We start from the raw sequence: 19,649 nt of genomic DNA on the forward strand, positions 1-19,649 counted from the left end.
CTGTATCTATGATGTCGGCACCAAGATCCACATTCCACAATCATCGATGAAAGTATATTTTAGGCCGTTTTCCTTCCTACTTTTATTGATATAGTTTTTCACGACAAAATATACATTTTCTTTCGGTCCTCGCGGAACTTCTGTCAGAGGTTTGTCGCTCCGTGACAGCTCCTCGAAAACCTTTCGCCGTAAAGAAATGAGCCATGCGGAAGTAGTCTGCCATGCCCTATTATTTTGGCTTTTTTATTGCCAAGACTATATCTGGACTGGATTCCTTTGCCTCTAATTTTATGCGCTTTTGCTCTTTTTCTTCGTCAATCGAATCATTTTCATCATGGTCGTAGTCTAGACGTGATACTTATCATGCAGAAGCAGATTGCAGAGTGATATATGGGTGATACAGCTGGTACTTGAGTGATACGGCACCTGACACCTGGGTGATACAGCTGATATACTTGAGTGATGGGCCTACAGCTGATACAGCTGTAGTGTATATCCACAGGCCGAACAAATTGATATGGTACAATACACAACCAATCCACGCATCCGTGAGAATGTAACCGCATAAACTATATTCGCTCGATTTAAATCATACAAGATGGCTGTGAGCCGTCTAAGAAACAGAGTTACGTTGCTGTTAGCTTAATCTACTGCTACTACGACAACGTAAGCTGTGATCATTTCGTTTCTTGTTAACTAATTTCTTATATAATAATAATAGAGGATCAGTAAAACTATAGATAACTAAACTACGTAACTAACTAATTTCTTATATAATCTTAATAGAGGATCAGTAAAACTATAGATAACTAACCTACGCAACTAACCTAACTCGTAAATTTTGCTTCGAGTCACTAGTCAATCCGCATTTTTGAAGCGCCGAGTCAAGTCAATTTTGCAAACTGACTCGAGCCAAGTCAAGTCATACAACACTGTTATTATCTCGTGACCTTCCGTCTGCTATATAGTCAAAAGATTTCGGAATCGCTGAAACGCACCAGAACTAAATAACTTCTGTGCGAAGCACGCGACTCAATATGGTATTTTTTCACGCGATAACATTTCTGTACAGGGGCTAAGATTTCTAGGACAAGAATATTAGGCGCCTATGGACAAGGGAAGAATCGACAGTGGTTTCGGCCAACAGGAGGCGGTCCTTTTGGGTCAAGGTTTCTTCGCCGAAACGTCATTGTCATCGCCTTGGTGTGTCGTGACGCGGTAATGGCCGACAACGAAATGTCCATCTTTATTATAAATTAAGCATTTTTTCACAGTGGAAGGGGTACCCATATTAATATCAAGACAGCTAGGGACAATAAATCACGCCAAGCACGAAGAAAATTTGAAAAAAATTTCCCTAAATATTCGAAAAATACTCTTGTCCATTCTGCAACGCGATCCCATTAAGATTATTTTATTGATGGCGAGCCTGTCATTTACGATGTTATCGCACACCCTCTATCGATCTCAATACATCAAGAATATCTTGATTATATACAATTCAAAACTGATGACGCAAAGCGTAAACCTGTCAGCAGAGTAAAAAAAGTTTCCGGCCCCATCTCTGTAGGCAATGTTTCCTGTAATTTTTGACGAGGCTGCGCGCACTCACCAACTCTCTGCGGGTCCCTTGGACAACAGTTCGTAACGACTAAAAAAATTGGTTATCACTTCGGACTCTTCGCGCGCAGCTAATTTTCTATGTGCGCAGACACCATGTCAGCACTGCGCACGTGCGCTGCGCAGCTTAGAAGGAACATTATCTATAGACCCCTCCCCGAGCAGCAGGAGTACTCAATCGCTACAAAAGCAGTCCGCTGATCATGGAGACCAGCACATTCCCTAAATAACGATGTTAACCAGCATGTCCAAAGCAAGCACGTCATCGATATCAATCAATCTATTTCATTTGTCAGTGTTTGCAAATCGAATGACAAAACGCAGCAAGATAGCACTTGAACGTTTTCATTTCATTTCATACCAAGCGCGAATAGTTGATTACCAAACCTCGTCGGTCTACAGATACATTTCACGGACTTGAAAAACCAGTCGTAAAAATTTCACTGAATCACACTGCTTACAAGGCTACACACTACTAAAATGTCCGCAAAGGGTGAATGAAGAGGACGATAAATTAGAAATACTGCAGTACAACACTGCAGCGATATAAGCGACGATGATTCGGTAAACGCATGGCAGTTTGCAAAGTCACGATTTAATCACGGTGAAGCCTTGCTATAAAAATGTGTGATTTGGTGCAGAATGTAAAAAGAAAAAGGAATCTTAATAAAGTAAGTGTGTCAGAGAAATTATTCCTTTGGAATGCAGAAAATTACGCAAACGTCCCACTCTATACAGTTCACAGAGCCGCACGCTCAATCTGACGTACGAAGGATAGTAAGCGGTATATAAAAGATTTATGATAGTACACAGAAGTGGTAAAATTTGAAAAATGATAAATCGACGTTGAAGTAAGAATAGGTGACAAAAAGTTTCGCGGGCGTTCATTCCGCCTCTGACTTGACAGAAGGTCCGAGGTCTAAAGTCGGAGACGGCGCAGGCTCGCTGGGACTCGGTTGGCTTTGGTCCAAGACCGCCGCCGCCACGTTGTTGCTCGCTAGTCTGCGAGCGGCGCCGTACATTTGCGCAGATAACTCGCTCCAATCCAGATTTGGCGGAAACGAGAACAACCTCGCGCCCGGATCGTGGTCCGTGACTGTAAAAAGAGGAGAAATGTAGGAGGAATTATGATCAAGTCCCTATCAAAGATGGGGTTTTCGCATATGGATTCACTAAGGCTGGGAACAACAACTATATCGAGGTCGACTCCAGAATTCCTACCCAAGTGTTGAAGGTTTACCTAGGCTCCTCCTTGTCATGTCTTATAAAACCCCAGCAGTGAGCCGTGCTACAAGTCGACAGCTACAGAATAAAAATGAAGAATATCGGCCTGGTGTAGATGACCAATTGACCATGGTAGTCAACAAACACCATGAAAACAACAAACAAACCAGAAATATCGCCAGCCTATCCGGATTACATTAGAATTAGAATTGGAATTACACCTTTTTAGTGTTTTACAAATTAGATTACAATTAGAATTACCCAATTCACCAGAAAATCAAATTCAGTTCATATCAAATCAGAATTCTTTCCCATAAGCGTGAGAATGGCGAATATCAGTAAACCAAGCTTGGTTCGTTTTGCACTATACAGCTCTCTGGTAGCATTTTCAGGATAACAAGAAATTTGATGAGCAGGAAATCTGCGGCAGTGCTCAAAACCTGATATTCTTGAATATTGAACTGTTCAGGTACTCGATGTTGCCTAACCCCGCTCACTATCAGGACTGGGAATGTTGAGTAAGCGAGTGAGACTGGTCGTTAGGGTTAGGGTTGTTCAAAATTGACCTACTTCCAAAAAGTCCTGGTTTTCACTCCGTTTCCCATGCCTTATGCCCTAAAAACATATTCTACTTTTATCTGTAACTCATCGTTTGCATCTGTGTGTGTGCATGAGGAGCTGGAACAATATCGGCAGAAAATGGGCGATTCCCCTAAAATTTCAGCGCTGCTATCTTACTTGGCCCAGTGGATATACAGCTGTATCAACAGGCCCTGTGGATATAAAGCTGTATCAGCTGTATCACCCTGTGGATATAAAGCTGTATCAGCTGTATTTCTTGGGGAAGCAATATTGCCTGCTGATACTAACTTGCAAGCTTCTGCCGACGGAAGCTACGCATCACGGTTCCAAATAACAATGCTGGATCGAAAGCAGGCCGCAGCCGCCGAAAAAGAAAGAAAATGGCAATTTTTAGTGAGTGCTGTTTCGTTCCTGCCAACGGGTACACACCCGGAGATGTTTAATTAATTAATTATTATTCGAGGGGTCCTACCTTTTCAAACACACCTCACTCAGCTCTACCGGTCGGTAGCCTAAATCAGATTATGTGAGCAGTGAGAGGAAAAAAATTGATAGCAATCTATATGCAATTCCCGATCATATATTGACCGACTCAATCATGAAATATAGAAATTTCTCTTGCTTCGCAGGTTTAGGCGAGAAGAGGTGACTCACTAAATGGACACCCAATGTAGATGATATGTAGCGATAAACAGCGTATAGCCTGAGTGGGGTCAGTTTATCACCCTATAGTGGGCCCACCCAAGACCAACGTTTTTTTTTTTGGGGGGGGGGGGAATGACGAAGTGCAGTTACGGCCCTGGCTATAATGCTTCCTGATAATGCTAATAAACCAATGATGATGATGATCTAGTTTACGTCTGACATTGCGTGTTTGCATAATCACTGTAGGGGACGATACCCTTGTGTTTCGATACCTGACTATTTTGCATCCCAGACGTAGTCTTGGCGTGATACTTTTTAAGCAGAGAAAAACCTGGATGATAAAGCTGATAATTGAGTGATACAGCTCAAACCTGGGTGACATGGTTGATACTTGAGTGATAGCCTACCAGACTATTTCACGCATCCCAGACATAGTATAGACGTGGTACTTATTGCAGAGTGATACCTGGGTGAATCTCGGTTTGGTTTGTCTTATATAACATAGGAGCAGCGATGATTCTCAAAGTTGAGGTGATTAAAAAAATAATGATAAAAAAAATCAAGAATTGTTTGAACACAAGACACCGATTCCATACAGGTAGAGTGATACAGCTGATAGAACTGATACAGCTGATACAGCTTTATATTCACAGGCTGATACAGCTGATACAGCTTTATATCCACAGGGTGATACAGCTGATACAGCTTTATATCCACAGGGTGATATAGCTGATACAGCTTTATATCCACAGGGTGATACAGCTGACACAGCTTTATATCCACAGGGCCATATCAACAGATGTATCACAGTTGTATCAGATGTATCAGCCTTGTATCCTTCTCGTCAGCAGAAGACGTGTTAAAAGTATACTGCAAGGAAAACTGTCCACAGATACTTTCGTACTTGGATAATACATTTCTCGCGAAGGCTCGTGAGAAGGTTTAGGCGTCGAATGGAATATTAAATCGGCATTCGTACTCTTAAGAACTGTTTACGAACAATAATTGCAAAACAGTGAATTTCAAAATAAAGGTACAAACGCAATGGCAAAAATGTAAACTGAATAAATTAATTTGCTACATGAAATCGTCACGACAATGTATTTGGATGCACAGAGCACATTCTATAGTCAAGTAATTTACCGAAGGAAGGGAAAATTTCTAAAGTATGAATTCCATACGGTATATATGAATGGGACAAAAAATTGGACAAGGAAAAAGAAATGGTATTTGCAAGGTTTCTTGGTGAAGCAATATTGCCTTGCTGATGCTAACTTGCAATTTTCTTCCGACGGGAAGCTACGAATCACGGCTCCAAATAAAAATGCCGGATCGAAACGGGGTCGCAGCCGCCGAAAAAGAAACAAATGGCAATTTTTAGTTGAATTGATATTGATTGCAATTAATTTCGTTCCATGGTTACGGTATTTTCGTTTACGAAACTTATTCCTTTTATTAGAAAAAAACAGTATCTGGGTCTAGAGGCGGATGTGGGTACATCGCAAAAATCATCTTTTTTCCTTGCTATACAGCAGGGGCGGGCAACCTCTTGTGTGCAGCGTGCCAAAATGTCAAAAATGTCAACTTTATACCAGCTTGCGTGCCATGCATTCAATTTATTAATATTTAGCCTACCGTTTCAGGCAAGGAATACCACCAACCGTTTTTATGCAGATGGCAACAGCATCCGTTACGCCAGTGTTTCCTCAATTATTGGTCGCGAAAGGATTAAATTTTGGTCGCTGCCGCACCCGACCTATCGTTTACATGTACGTAATATTTACATAATTTATTTTCAGTCGCGCAATGATAGATCTTCTGCTTCCTCAGAGAACGCCCAAATGTCCTCTTTTATGAGAATTTGTCCTCTTTTTTGAAAATCTTGGTTAAATGTATGTTAAAATTCTACTGAGATATAGGAAATCAGTACTCAGTGATGGTCCGGCAGGGCTTTTAGGAGTTGAGCCTCCTTTTGCCTTTTTTTCATTTTTTTTAGTCAATCAATTACAAAGTCGCACCAAATTTAGCAAATTTTACTCCAGTATTGTAAGTGTGGAAATGTCTTGAAAAGTGTCCTCTTTTAAGATCTCAAAATATCGTAACCCTAGATAAAGATTGTCGTAGCTGCAGATATATTGGAACCACTTGCCACCAGTCGAAACTAAAAGAATATCTCCTTCTGAGAGACAAACGCGATTTCAAATTCGCATTTCGACACGGGGCTCATTATTTTCCTCAACCTCGACAGGTGTCATTTGATACATGCGGCTCAAGCTGCGGGCACTGGACCATTCGGCACTGGTCATTTCGGCGCCTGGAACTGCGGACATATCAATATCGAACGTTTTGAATAGCATACGGTGATTATTTTGTTTCAAGGTTTTATCGTCGTCAATCATTTTGGCAAAGCATAAATCGCACAGGAGTCGCATGTTGTCCGAAACTTTATGTCTAGGTCGTGCCTTCTATAGCGTGAAAATGCCCAGCGCCGGAATGCCGGTTCATAAGTTTCGCTCCCGTAGGCTGCACAGTGAACACTATTAGACTGAAGCATCCAAACGGTTTCATACGATATTCAGATGACGTTCTTTCATAACTGCTAATACGTTTGACTCATTTCTGTACATTATGCATAGCTTTTAAAAACATTTTCTATATAGGCTACATAAAAATTTATTTATTGGGGGTTCCCGCATTATAATCAAGACATCAGGTCCAATAAATCGCGCGAAGCGCGGAAATTAATTTCAAGATAAGTAAAATCTGCTGTAAAAGACTCTATTTTATGTCAATTTACGAAATAATTTTGGATCGCCTACGAGCTTGGAACATTTTGAAAACTTTTGTTTCATTTTTTGCAAAAAACATGGTTATAATAGTTTGCGTCAAATCATTTGTCGTGCCATGAAAAATCATATCGCGTGCCAGGGTTTGCCGACCCCTGCTATACAGCGTCCTGAATCTGAATCTAGTTTACGCCTGATGATTGGCGTGTTTGCATAATCACAGGTAGTAGACAATACCCTTTTGTTCTGCTACCTGACTATTTCGCATCTCTGGCGTAGTCTTGACGTGATACTTTTTATGCGGAGAGATACCTGGATGATACCTGAGTGATACAGCTGATACCTGAGTGATACCGCTGATACCTGAGTGATACAGCTGATATTTGAGTGATACCTGGGCGATACCTTCAAGTGATGCAGCTGATACCTGAGTGATACAGCTGGTACTTGACTGATACAGCTGATACAGCTGTAACAGCTGTATATCCACAGGGCCATTTTACTTAGCCTACTAAAAGTCCATATATGTCAGGGTTTAAGCAGCTGATGTGGTCAGGGGTGATGCAAAACCTCACTGTACATATTTTTCCGAGTTCATGACACCATTTTCATATTGCACAGTGCCTTGGAAATCCTCAAACATACCAAAACTGAGCATCATTTAGCACGATTCACCATGTAAAAGAATACAACTGTAAATGCACCCTATGTCTACAAGACACATACCCTCCTACCATGATTTGGGAAGTCACAGATTAGGAATGCTTGGCGGCAAAGATAAAGTGTTGAAAGTTAAAATCAGACAAGAATAAGAGTGAACCTGACTAGAACACGGTCTGCACCAGCATGAAGTAACGAAGGTGAACTTACAGCTAGAGCATATCTATATCTCAGTCACAGGCAGCTGACACCCCCATAGCAGGGATTTCGAATTTGCACAAAATGCGCAATCGTCTACATTTGCGACTCTGAAAGCTAATGTAGACCTATTCAATGACAGACAGAGACCTATGTCATGTTTTAATTGTGCATTTGATTAGTACATGACCGTGGTTCATATTGATGCTATAGCTGTGTAACGCCAACAGGTCGAGTCTTCCAGTGTCAGGATAGCATAGTGATCTGCGTTTCATGAGTGCTCGGGAATTCGTGAATAGTGGTCAAAAACTTAACGATGCAGCAGCACGTATTATGAAATTAAATACCGACCACGCTATGTAAATACCTGACGACAGAAAACACGAGACTGTCTCTTACAAGCCATGGAAGATCTCCGGCAAAGATTTCAAATTTTCGAGAAATCAACCCATTCATCCATCTAATTGGTATTGGATTTTTGTCAAATAAATCCATTTCTTTGTTTTGTTGTTTCGCTTCGTTATCCATTTCCCCTTTATATTCTTACGTTTCATTGAATAATAATATATTTACAATGTCGCTGTGCAATTGGATGGTGTATTTACAGTTATATTATTTTGCTAAGTTTTAGGTAAGTTTGAGGATTTCCAAGACAGTGTGCAATATGAAAATGGTGTCCTGAGCTCGGAAAAATATCTACAGTGAGGTCTTGTATCACCCCAAACCACAACAGCTGCGTAAACCATGGCATATATGGCATCATAGTGTCCTATATGGTGTCGACACAGGCAAATCTCACGCCTCAGTGAAATTGTATCACGTCACAACTTCCATTTGGCTGCAGGCAATTTGACGGTCATTTTTGACCAGCTTGCCGAGCATTAAATTTGGTAAAAAGGGTATCAATCGAAAGCTGACTCTGCACTGATTACGATAATATAAATTTTATTCCGATCGTGGCCCTGGAACTCCCACAATCAGCCTCGAATTTTTCATTGTTATGGAGATTGGCATTGGGACGCAACAATGCTGAACAATGCTGTCTGGCCTTTTTTCTCTTTGAGCTACTCTCTCGTTTCGCCAGACAGCATTGTTGCGTCCCAATGCCAATCTCCGTAACAATGAAAAATTCGAGGCTGATTGTGGGAGTTCCAGGGTCACGAGCGGAATAAAATTTATATTTTCGTAATCAGTGCAGAGTCAGCTTTCGATTGATACCCGTTTTACCAAATTTAATGCTCGGCAAGCCGGTCAAAAATGACCGTCAAATTGCCTGTAGCCAAATGGAAATTGTGACATGATACAATTTCACTGAGGCGTGAGATTTGCCTGTGTTGACACCATATAGGACACTATGATGGCATTTTAAACCATGGCATATATGGCATTTTAGTAGGTTAAGTAAAATTGTGGCACTCAAATTTTTAGGGAGTCCGCCGTTTTCAGCCGGTATTCTTCCAGCTTAACACGCACACAGATGCAAGGGATGAGTTACAGAAAAAAGTACCGTAAACCAGGGTAACTTTGGACTTAAGGGTAACTTTGGACACTGAGCAGTAAAAGATTTAAATGGTTATTGATGGAAAAGGGTTGCCGCTGGATGTCCAATTCTTTTTCATGAGGCAACAGTACCACAAGTAGTCTCGATAAAAGGCGGATTCATTTCACAGATAAACTTGACCCAACATTGAGAAATTAATGGCGGGGGTCAATTTCATCGAAATCAATGGCCATTTAATTCTTACAACCAAACATAGATAGCATGTGATTCATACATTCAAAATTTGGCAGTAGACACCTCTACGTAGTCTTAATCCATGGCAAAATTCTCAGTGGGCTCACCCTTAGATCAATACAAGAAAATGTGATGCCTAAAGTTACCGCGTCAAATTTTATCAGAACGGGGTAACTTTGGACAGTGGAAAATGTGAAATTTAGAGCTCTGGAAAGTGGCTGCTTCTTCTGTGTCAAAGTGCATCGTCAACTATATTCCTTATGACTGGCCTGATGGCTTCTTAAAACGGGTAGGCAATGAGCTGCGAGATTGTAATCGAGATTGTAATCGGATGTAAGCTACTTCAAAAACTTATCACATACTCCTAAAGATGCGCCTGCTGAATATTGGATATCGTAAATTAAGACAAATATATTCATCAGAGGACATAGGAAAGGGAAAGTGTATCTTTTAAAGAACAGTAATATATTTGATATCGGTAATAAATCACAGTAACATGCTTAATGTTTGCTTTCGATTGCTGACACCACCAGTGGGATACCCCTTATCACCATATGTAATTTATAAGTCCTAATTGGTGAAGGCATGAGGGAAAATTGAGATAAGGGATGAATAAGGGGGCATTAGCCTTCATAAACTACCTATTTATTTATTTTTTTTGGGGGGGACTAGGTAAAAATCATGCAATAGGCCAGACATATACTATTTTGTTTCAGTTTAACCCACTGCTCTCATGAACTCTTACCAAATAAGCCTCATTTACGAGGTTACATGAACAATAGAGTGTAAAGACATACAAGAAACTACATTGTCCAAAGTTACGCCTCATGCAGGGGCAACTTTGGACACGGATAATTTACAAAAATAAGGTACTTATTTATGACCATGAAGATTTTGGATTAGGTAATTCTAATCTTTGCTCCATGACCCATTAAAAACATAAAACTTGCCTCCCCTATACCCTAACAATTCCAAGATACAAAGGGGAATTGTTGAAAATTGTCCAAAGTCACCCCGGTTTACGGTAGCTAGAATATGTTAAGGCATAAAGCATGGGAAACGGACTGAAAACCATGATTTTATCAAAGTCGGTGAATTCTGAACAGCCCTACTGGTCGTGCATAACCACTGATAAATGACCACATGTGTGTTAGTGGAGTTTTGCGAACAGGAACTTTACCACGTGTCACAACAGGTACTGCATGTTGGTAACAATACCATAGAAGTGCTGTTCCCATGCGATGCATAACCATAACATGTTCTAATTATTGTCACAAGCAGTACAGAGAATCATGCTTCCATCTCACCCATAGGAATAAGACATATTAGTAGCTAATCAAAATAGCTTTGGCACTAAAAAATTTGGAAAGCTTTAGAGGCCATATTGTAATGACTGCAGTCTAGTAAGAACTAAAGTTATTTTTCTGTGCCAAGCTATTCATCAACAAGGCTTGTCAGCAGTTTAACAATGACAAATGTTATTTTTCTGTGCCATCAACGAGGCTGGCGATTTTGATAGGGTAGGCCTTTCCGTTATCGCCATGGGTGAGATAGAACCTCGATTCGCTGACATCAACAAAAGAATGTTATGCACGGGAACAACATTTCTATGAACTGATGACAAGTCTCCAAATTGAACAATCAATAGTCCCCTATTAATGTGCAGTAAATGCAGGCTACTTGATGCGAAATTGAAAACACTGGAATTTGTTAATCGAGCTCCAGTCTGAGATTTCCTGCCATAATTCGAATTTTGAAATCACAAACTGGCCAAAATTGCACACCAAGCCTGTTAGTTATCATCGTGATCTGACTTTTATCAGGATGAATTTGATAAGAACATTCGAAGACAGAGCAATCTGATCTCTCACCGGTCGTGGCTGATAAGTTATGCTGCGGTTTGGACGCCTTTCTCCCTTTCTTCTCTTTCCGAGTTCTCGTCTGCACGCCGTTCTTTTTCATCGCGAGGGGACGAGGCACCTGCGATAAATTATGCATATTCCAGAAAAAGTATCGTTCGATGCATCGGACGAGAAACATCTCCTTGTTCTTAATTTATCGAGTGGTGAATTCATGAGAAAAACAACACAGCGAATTGAACAGTTTATCAGTTTCTTATCAAGATATGCAAATTTTTCTGATAATGAAGTGATAAAGGAAACTCCCATCATTGAAGTATCTTTGGGGTCACTACTCGATTATCCTTCTCATCATCATTTTTTATAAATTCAACATCAAGAAAACTATCCGGTTTTCTTTATGTCAATTGTTATTCCAGTTAAGTCGCTCGATTAAAATGAACGACTGTGCAATTGCGGTATTTGCTAAGTTGAATTGCTAATAACTTGATAAATCACAAGCAATCAAATACTTTCAAAATCACCAACAAAAGTAAGGGTGAGAAAATGAAACGTTGTCACAGCGCATCAATCATAACAGTGGGCGTTTGTCGTGAGAAGCAAATCTCAATATAATATCATGGAATCGTTGACATAATGTCGAATTTACAACACAAAAGTAAACATTAGGCCTACTATGGTATCTCTTTGATTTATTCTGGCTCATAGGTAGAACAAGAATGAGAGAGAGTCTTTTGGCCTCTTCTGAGGGTGGGTCGAAACAGTGGATCAGTGTACAAAGATATGGCTGAAGTTCTATGCTGGATCCCCATTACTGCGGCTACCATACCCATTTAGCAAGGCTTGGGCTACTGGCTTTGCGCGACTGGATATCTTGGGAGACAGCCTAAACGGCACTCAAACTGCAACTGCAGACCTCTACAACCACTGAACTCGGGTGAACGATAAATGTGTGTATGGGTGGAACTTAATATTACCATAATATTAAAGTGTAACAACATTACAAGTAACTCACCCCGTGTAACCTGTAATAAAGACCGCATGCATTGCACACCAAATCACCCTTCATGCTCCTTCTCCACAACGTGGTCTGAGACGTGTGACAGTTGGCACACGTCACCCCGTTTTCAGCAGCCTTGCGAGATTCCTTCATCTGTTACATTCAAGTTAACATATCATGAGACAACATCGAGGGTAGTTTCATAAATTTCGTCTTACTTGAGCTAGCTCGTCCGTTAGGCCTAACTGCTGATGCGTCTTTGTCAGTTTGCTCTGCCACGGTAGTGTCCGTTTCATTTTTTTCACGGTCAGAGCTTGAAATGAGTCAGATTCGTGTCCCGACAGGACAGCCCCGGGCTGAGAAAGTAGTACATCATGAGGATTCGGCATGGAATCGGCCTTCTCCGCGTCCGCTTGCTGAGGTATGGTGTTAGAATGTACTAAATTTGTTGGTGAACTGCATGACGTTGAAGCCGAGCTTGATTTGTCCCCTTGCTGAGCAAAGTCATCATCCAGTAATCTTTCGGGCATGTCGTTATCACAGAAGCCGGAACCCCGCTTGATCGAATTTTTTTTCACGTTCGTGATCTTTCGGCCGAGATCGAATATTTTTTCTTGCATCGGCAACAACGTTGCCACCACTGACGACAGATCTGTTTGCAAACCGGATATCGAGTCGAACAGAGAGGTCACATCCAAATCATTGATTTCGTTGTGTGGCACAGTCGGGAAAATATTAATGTCATCCGCTACGAACTTCACATTCATCTTTGTAGAGCTCAGAAGAGATAATAAGTTGACCATGTTTTCAATGTTGTCCTGCCGGACTTGTAGACCTTCCCTCGTGAATCCGCACGATTCCGGGGCACAGTGAGCCCACAGTACTACTCTAGCTTGTCTTATCATGTCATCGGTGAAAGCTCCATGCTTCATGATGATATCGATCAGTTTACCGCGGGGGATGTCGTGTATTTTGCCCGTGAGGAAAGTTAATACATTGTTGACGACAAGCTTCTTTTCCCGCTGAGAATGTTGATTCCAATGAATATCTGGACTCGAAGACGTCGCCTCATTCATTATCACGCGGAGATATGGGGTACCATTAAGAAGAAACAACTTTCTGAATATCTGGAACGAGTGAAATGATGGTATCGTTGAGTAATTTTGTTAAGATAGATTTCTAGTCTATTTTTTATCAGTGCCATAATCTCAAACTGCTTACTTACAATATTTTGATTGTCTCATTTTAGCATCGGTTGATTTGTGGTTGGGACCAAGGAGGCAGTATCGCTAACAGCTAATGTACCAGAGGAAAGTAGGCCTATATATGCTATACTTCCTCGGCAAACATTGACAGGTAAAAACATACCGTGATCAATTATCAAAAACAAAAATATCACATTAAATATTAATAATTGAAAATATAAGATACAGAAATGACACACTATAGACACAGACTGTGAAGTCTCAGCCGTCAACACCGATACCACTATAGGGTTTCTTACTGAAAATAACCAAGGTATACGTTTAGCGTAATATCCTAGCAATGCTAGCATCACACCAGTGTGCTGTGAGCCAATATGGAATCGGTGTCTCGTGCACACCAAAGATTCTACTGACTGCACACAGGTGTGACGCCGAGAACCGCCTTGGCACACCAAAGATATTGCGCTAAGCGTACCGGGATTCCAACCTGGGCTGTGAGTAGTATCTTTGTTGTGCACAAGACACCGATTCCATATTGGAAAATAACATGGGCGAGCGAGAGTGCTGTGGTATGCGTTTTAGGGACATGTTGAAATTTCCCAAACAGCTTACTTGCTATACTGTATAGTGTATAAAATATCTTTTCGGAGTTATTTCAATTGATATATGACAGCGGTTCTCAACCTTTTTGGCCCGCGGACTATTCTCAAGCTCGCCTATATATTCGCGGACTCAAGCTATATATTAATGAAAATTAGTTTTTTTAAAATTTCTATCCAAGAGAGTGCGGTATCAACGAAAAAATCAAGCACTGTTTTTCACTCAACACACACTCAATTAGAGCCTTGTCCTTGAAATTGCTTGACAAGTTTATCGAATTCCGGAATTGTGGTTGGTTATGTAGGCTTACATCTGATGTCATCTACCGGTTGAAGTCTATTGCGATACTTCTTTTGATCATCGTCAGCGTTGAAAAGTCAGATTTTCACAGGTATGTGGTTGGAAATGGCAAAAGAGCTGTTGCAGCTTGCTAGCAAAGATCTGAAAGACTATGCTCCATCGACTGCACAATTGCCCAAAACTGAGTCAAAGAAGCCTTTTTAAAGTTGTCTTTCCATATCTGTCGGCTTTGCAATGCAAACAACTGTTCATGTTCAGTAATGTAGTCCATATTTCGAGTTCTACTGTTAATAGACAACTTTAGATTGTTTCTGTGATGAGCCCATGTCCCTACGATTTATCAATATCCAAATAACGTCTACAAGTGGACCATAAGTCTCAGCGTATATCGCGCCGAAAACGCGTGCATACGTGTGTATGAAGAGCTGTCATAGGGGTTTATACCTGGCATTTTCGGTATGTGAATACTCAGCGTCAAATTCCGCATCCAAGCGTACCAAATTCAAGTCAATCCGTCCAAAATTGTACATTTATAACCAGGATGGAATAGGTTATGACAATTTTACCAATGGGCCACCTCGGGCATAAATGTAGGGCATTTTGAAAAATTCCAGTTGGCGATAATAAGGGTTTATAGGCACACCTGACATATTTGGTATCAAGCCAGGAAGATGCTAGCGATGCGCAGAGCATACCCGTCTTGCCTGTGACACTTGCAACCAAATGGATTGCCCAAGACACAGAACATTTCAGGAGAACGAATATTGCTTGGAATGCTGAACAATTTGTTGTAGAGCTTGATGTTTCGTTGTTCATGCGTTTGAAATATACGTGGCGTAACATCGCTTATTGAGGTATCTCTGATATTGCTTTCCAAACTACATTCATTGTAGTATAATTTATTAACTTGAAGGCATTTCGTATGACCCTCATCAAGAGTTAACGGCACAATAAGAAGCATACAACGAAAACCAAATTGGCAAGATATGACGTAACAATGTAATAATAAAAAGGAACGCTAGCTGGCCAGAGTCAGCTGTACCGGTAGTCTAATAAAGGGACAAGAGAAAATAAAATTATACAATACACAGAAGACGTTACACAGACAATTAGCGGTATATATTTATGGCATACTTAACGATTGTAGACAAACTCTTTCTCCTTCTTATTGTATCTCTTGATAAGGGGAACGCGAAAAGTCTTCGAGGTAATAAATTCTACTACAATGAATATAGTTCTGAAAGCACTATTCAAGCTCAGTACCACTAGTCACATATTTGGGTATCTTTGCATTTTATATGACAGCTATTAAGGTGACTAACAGTTCAAGAGTTGTATTTTGCGAATCACCCATCAAGGTTGAAGCCCAAGTATCAAATCTGAATTTGACGAACCCGGACCAGTACGGGGCTCATGCACTTTCGGACCAAAAAGCTATTTTCTCCGTAAGGTTGTGATGACTTTGGTCCGAAAGTGAACGAGCCCCGTAGGTCCGTCAATTTCATGTTCCGAAATCATATCGGAAATTGAAGAAAAAACTCTAAATTTCGATATTTTATGTGGATATTCGACATGCTCAAGCTAAGACTATGTCCGTGGACCTCCAAATTAAGATCTATGATCGTTTGGTAAGGTTTTATCAATATAAAATCATCTAATATAACACATTCAAAATGAGACTTCCGCTTTTCCATTGAAAAACATGGGGAAATATCAGGTTGACAATTTGTCAACGTGTGTGTCGATTAATTTACCGAAAATCCCTGTGCTCACGGACTCATCCATGTCCTTCCACGGACTCATTTGAGTCCGCGGACTCGGGGTTGAGAAACACTGATATATGAGGACGAGGACGATTTCAAAATAAATGGTTCAAAGCTAAATGATACCATTCTCAATGAATGAATCACTGTCTCCAATGAACCATGGTGCTATTCTTTTATCGAAAAAACAAAACCGACCGGCAACCGAATATCTTAAGGGTCACAATTTCCTTCAATACAATCCATTGTTATTCTCCGACAGCGGAATGCAAGCACTATACCACAGATGTGAATGTCGTACCGCATACGAAAACGCTAGAGCATCGATTGCTTATGGTCATCACGCTTTAATTGATCCTCGTGATCTATAGTACACCTGATGATCCTGCCATCTCGCTTTGATGTTATTTCCTTGAAGGTAGACAAGTAAACATACTCCCCGTCTATGATGCGCTTTCAATCGTTGTTGTTCCTATAGCTAAATCGCTCATCTCTTCTCCCTCGCAGATATTTGAAGGGGGTTCTCATAAACGAATAGGCTGCACAGTTACACACCATCGCCGTTCTGGTGTATTCTATCATATCCGTGAAAGATCGTCACCATATACTGACACTGTATTTGTGACCTACATTTACTACGTAATTGATTATGCTATACTATGACTGAGTACATACACCCCGAATGCACTGAAAGATTTCCTAACGAGTTCTGACGATACAACGGTCACTGATTGAAATATCACTACCTCGGCTTTCATAGCGCTTTTTCACGAATAACAGCTGCCCTCACATTGTCTTCCTACTTACCAAGATTGCGCGTGTCGTTATCCGGTTATCTGTGCGATATCATTAGTTCGGACAACTCACGACCCCTTGGTCTCTAGTAAAATACATTCAAAGAAGGCGAATGGTCGCTCGAACGTCACGTTTGCTGGTAACGAGTGTAAGTGCTCTACATCAGATAAGCTGATGTATTTTCCCATGACAGGCTTTCTCGAATCGGGAGTAATGCAAACAAAATGTAAATGGAGTAGATAACTGACTCAACACAGCGCGAGATAAGGCCCATTTCTTAGCGATCAAATCATTCCGAGATATATATTCTGTGATAAAATCAACAAATTTGGTAGCGTTCAAACGAGATAGATACATCATCGAAGATATATCATACATATTGATGCGCAGTGATTGGTTCCCTTATCTATATGTTTGACCTTCCACATTCAGTTGAGATAACCCGCGTTCGAAAAAACATCACATGCGACATGTGTTTCGCACATTTCCCATTTGGGCACCGACCGTTTACAGTTTGATTGGAAGCTCGATAAGAATGCTTTCATGATAATAAACACGCTCGTACAGAGCTGTCTCGCAGTCCTGACTGCGAGCGGCGCCAACCTTATCGGCTTTACGTTTCCTCAAGATAAGATCATTGGTGATGGATTACGTTGTGTATCACGCCGGGCTGACGGTCACACAAAAGACGGCGCTTTCACACAATGTTGCGTAATTAGGCTGCAATTGCTGTCTTCATTATTCATTACACCTCTTGTGGTGATAATAGTTACGCTGCTTCACAGCACCAGTTACTATACGCGACTTGTATATGCACAATGACCCATCGGAATAATGATAATCCAAAAGACTATTCACAGCATGGAGACTGCTGTCGCTGGCGACAAACCATATCGACATTTTCAATCTTTTCATCACTAGGCATTTCGATTTTGCGCATTTTTCATTTGATAAGCATGAGTAATGATTAGGGCGTTTTTTTTACCTAAAAAAAGGAAAATTTTGACCTAAAGAATCTAAATTTTGACTTTTTTTGACCTAAACAAACTGAATTTTGACCAAATTTTGACATGACGTATGCAAATTAGGTGTTTTCCCACATCATGTTAAAATTGTACCACTTATCTTCATTTTGGTTGGAACTGACTGTCCTAACAAAGTAGTTTGGCCTGAAAAAACGTTTTTGGCTTAGAAACAGGCAACTTTTTACATGAAAAAAACAATATTTTAACGAAATCTGACCCTATGACGAATTCCAGTGGTTACAATACGTATTTTGGTAGAAGTAATCAAAATATTTTGCAGTACAACGAGAGATACTTTCCTATATTCTTGGGTAGAAAGTGCCTGTCCTTACTAAAAAGCTTGCCAAGGACGTTCAACAGCAGCAGTTGTTGGCTGACAACACTCAAGTTGTGAATACACGGCTGGTGACACACCGTGTTGCTTCATTCTGACAATGTTGTCTACTACTCTACATCACAATTTTTCATCATGCGCTTCTTAATATAAGAATATGATGCAATGCCCAAGAAGTCTTGCTTCAGTTAGGATATTGCGGTACGTTGCCCTACTTGACCATACCACCATGTCTACCTATTTGTTATATTTGACCGTTTATGCTTCGCAATGAGCAGACAATCAGCCGTTTACAACGCTAGGCCTATAAATTAGGCTACAAGCTGTAAAATATCAAATGATGAGTTCACCGACAGTGCAAAATCTACGATACAAACGAAATGCAGACGTCAAAATAATTTTGACTTTATGAACAATTTTGACAAATTTTGACCTAACGCTACAGTTTTGTCATAATTTTGACATGTAAAAAAAACCGCCCAAGTAATGATCAATTGACGTGGCGTTTGAAACCACCACCAATATCATTGTCCTATAGCAGTGGGCGCTGTGAAGTATGAACACGAAGCTATGACGTGACGTGACACTGTCATTCCAAACAATTTTCGGAAACCATAAATGTACAAAATTCGTGATGAAGGACAGAATATTTTATTTTATAATTGTACGCATTTTCGAATTCGCAATACCATTATGGTTTCATTGCGGTTCAAAACTGCAGTTAATCAAAAACCTCGGGTCCTACTGGTTGGAATTTTGGAAAAATAGTTTCTTTTTTAAACCGTATTTCACTTAGTGTATCTGTGGATTATAGCGGAGAACGAAATATTGATAATACTACTCCAAGTAGATTTTGACTACTTGAACTACTCCCTCAAGTGGTTTAGACTACTTATACTTGACAGTTCTCCAGTCAACACGAGGCCTATAATAATTACTTTTTATCTGCTTGGATATCTGGCTACTCCTACTCGAGCCCCATAAATGACTACTTTGACCACTTCTGACTGAAAATACCAGCAATCACTTTCAGCATCACGATGACCCATGACCATGACCAAAGACGTTCAAATGACTGTAAAATTATGCTATTTCACAAAAATGTTCAATGCAAAATCTTCTCAGGCTCTTAAAATATCAAGGATCGCATCACGAACACAAATAGAACGTTCACACCATCCCAAATACGCAATGAATTCGTTCGATTAAATTGAAATAATTCCTTACACCGACATGACTGTATCTTGCAAGAGCTTGTATAATCTGACACTATCAACCGAAACTCATGTGCGTTCTACCTTACCCTGTTGTACACGCC

At 40.5% G+C, this 19,649-nt stretch overlaps 1 protein-coding gene across 1 annotated transcript; it reads right to left on the reverse strand.

Annotated features, from left to right (window-relative positions):
• Nucleotides 1-1,885: 1,885 nt before the first annotated feature.
• LOC145446332 (uncharacterized) lies at nucleotides 1,886-16,653 on the reverse strand. The gene is made up of 5 exons (XM_080324593.1): nucleotides 16,554-16,653; nucleotides 12,528-13,436; nucleotides 12,325-12,462; nucleotides 11,322-11,430; nucleotides 1,886-2,716 (listed from the first exon to the last, which is right to left on the reverse strand). Exons 2-5 carry the CDS (start codon nucleotides 13,383-13,385, stop codon nucleotides 2,505-2,507), a joined length of 1,317 nt encoding a protein of 438 aa, XP_080180719.1. The 5' UTR covers nucleotides 13,386-13,436; nucleotides 16,554-16,653; the 3' UTR covers nucleotides 1,886-2,504.
• Nucleotides 16,654-19,649: the final 2,996 nt, after the last annotated feature.

This window comes from Botryllus schlosseri, chromosome 9 (assembly GCF_051294905.1).
Source record: "Botryllus schlosseri isolate E-star chromosome 9, Bs_hap1, whole genome shotgun sequence".
Taxonomy (NCBI): Eukaryota; Metazoa; Chordata; class Ascidiacea; order Stolidobranchia; family Styelidae; genus Botryllus; species Botryllus schlosseri.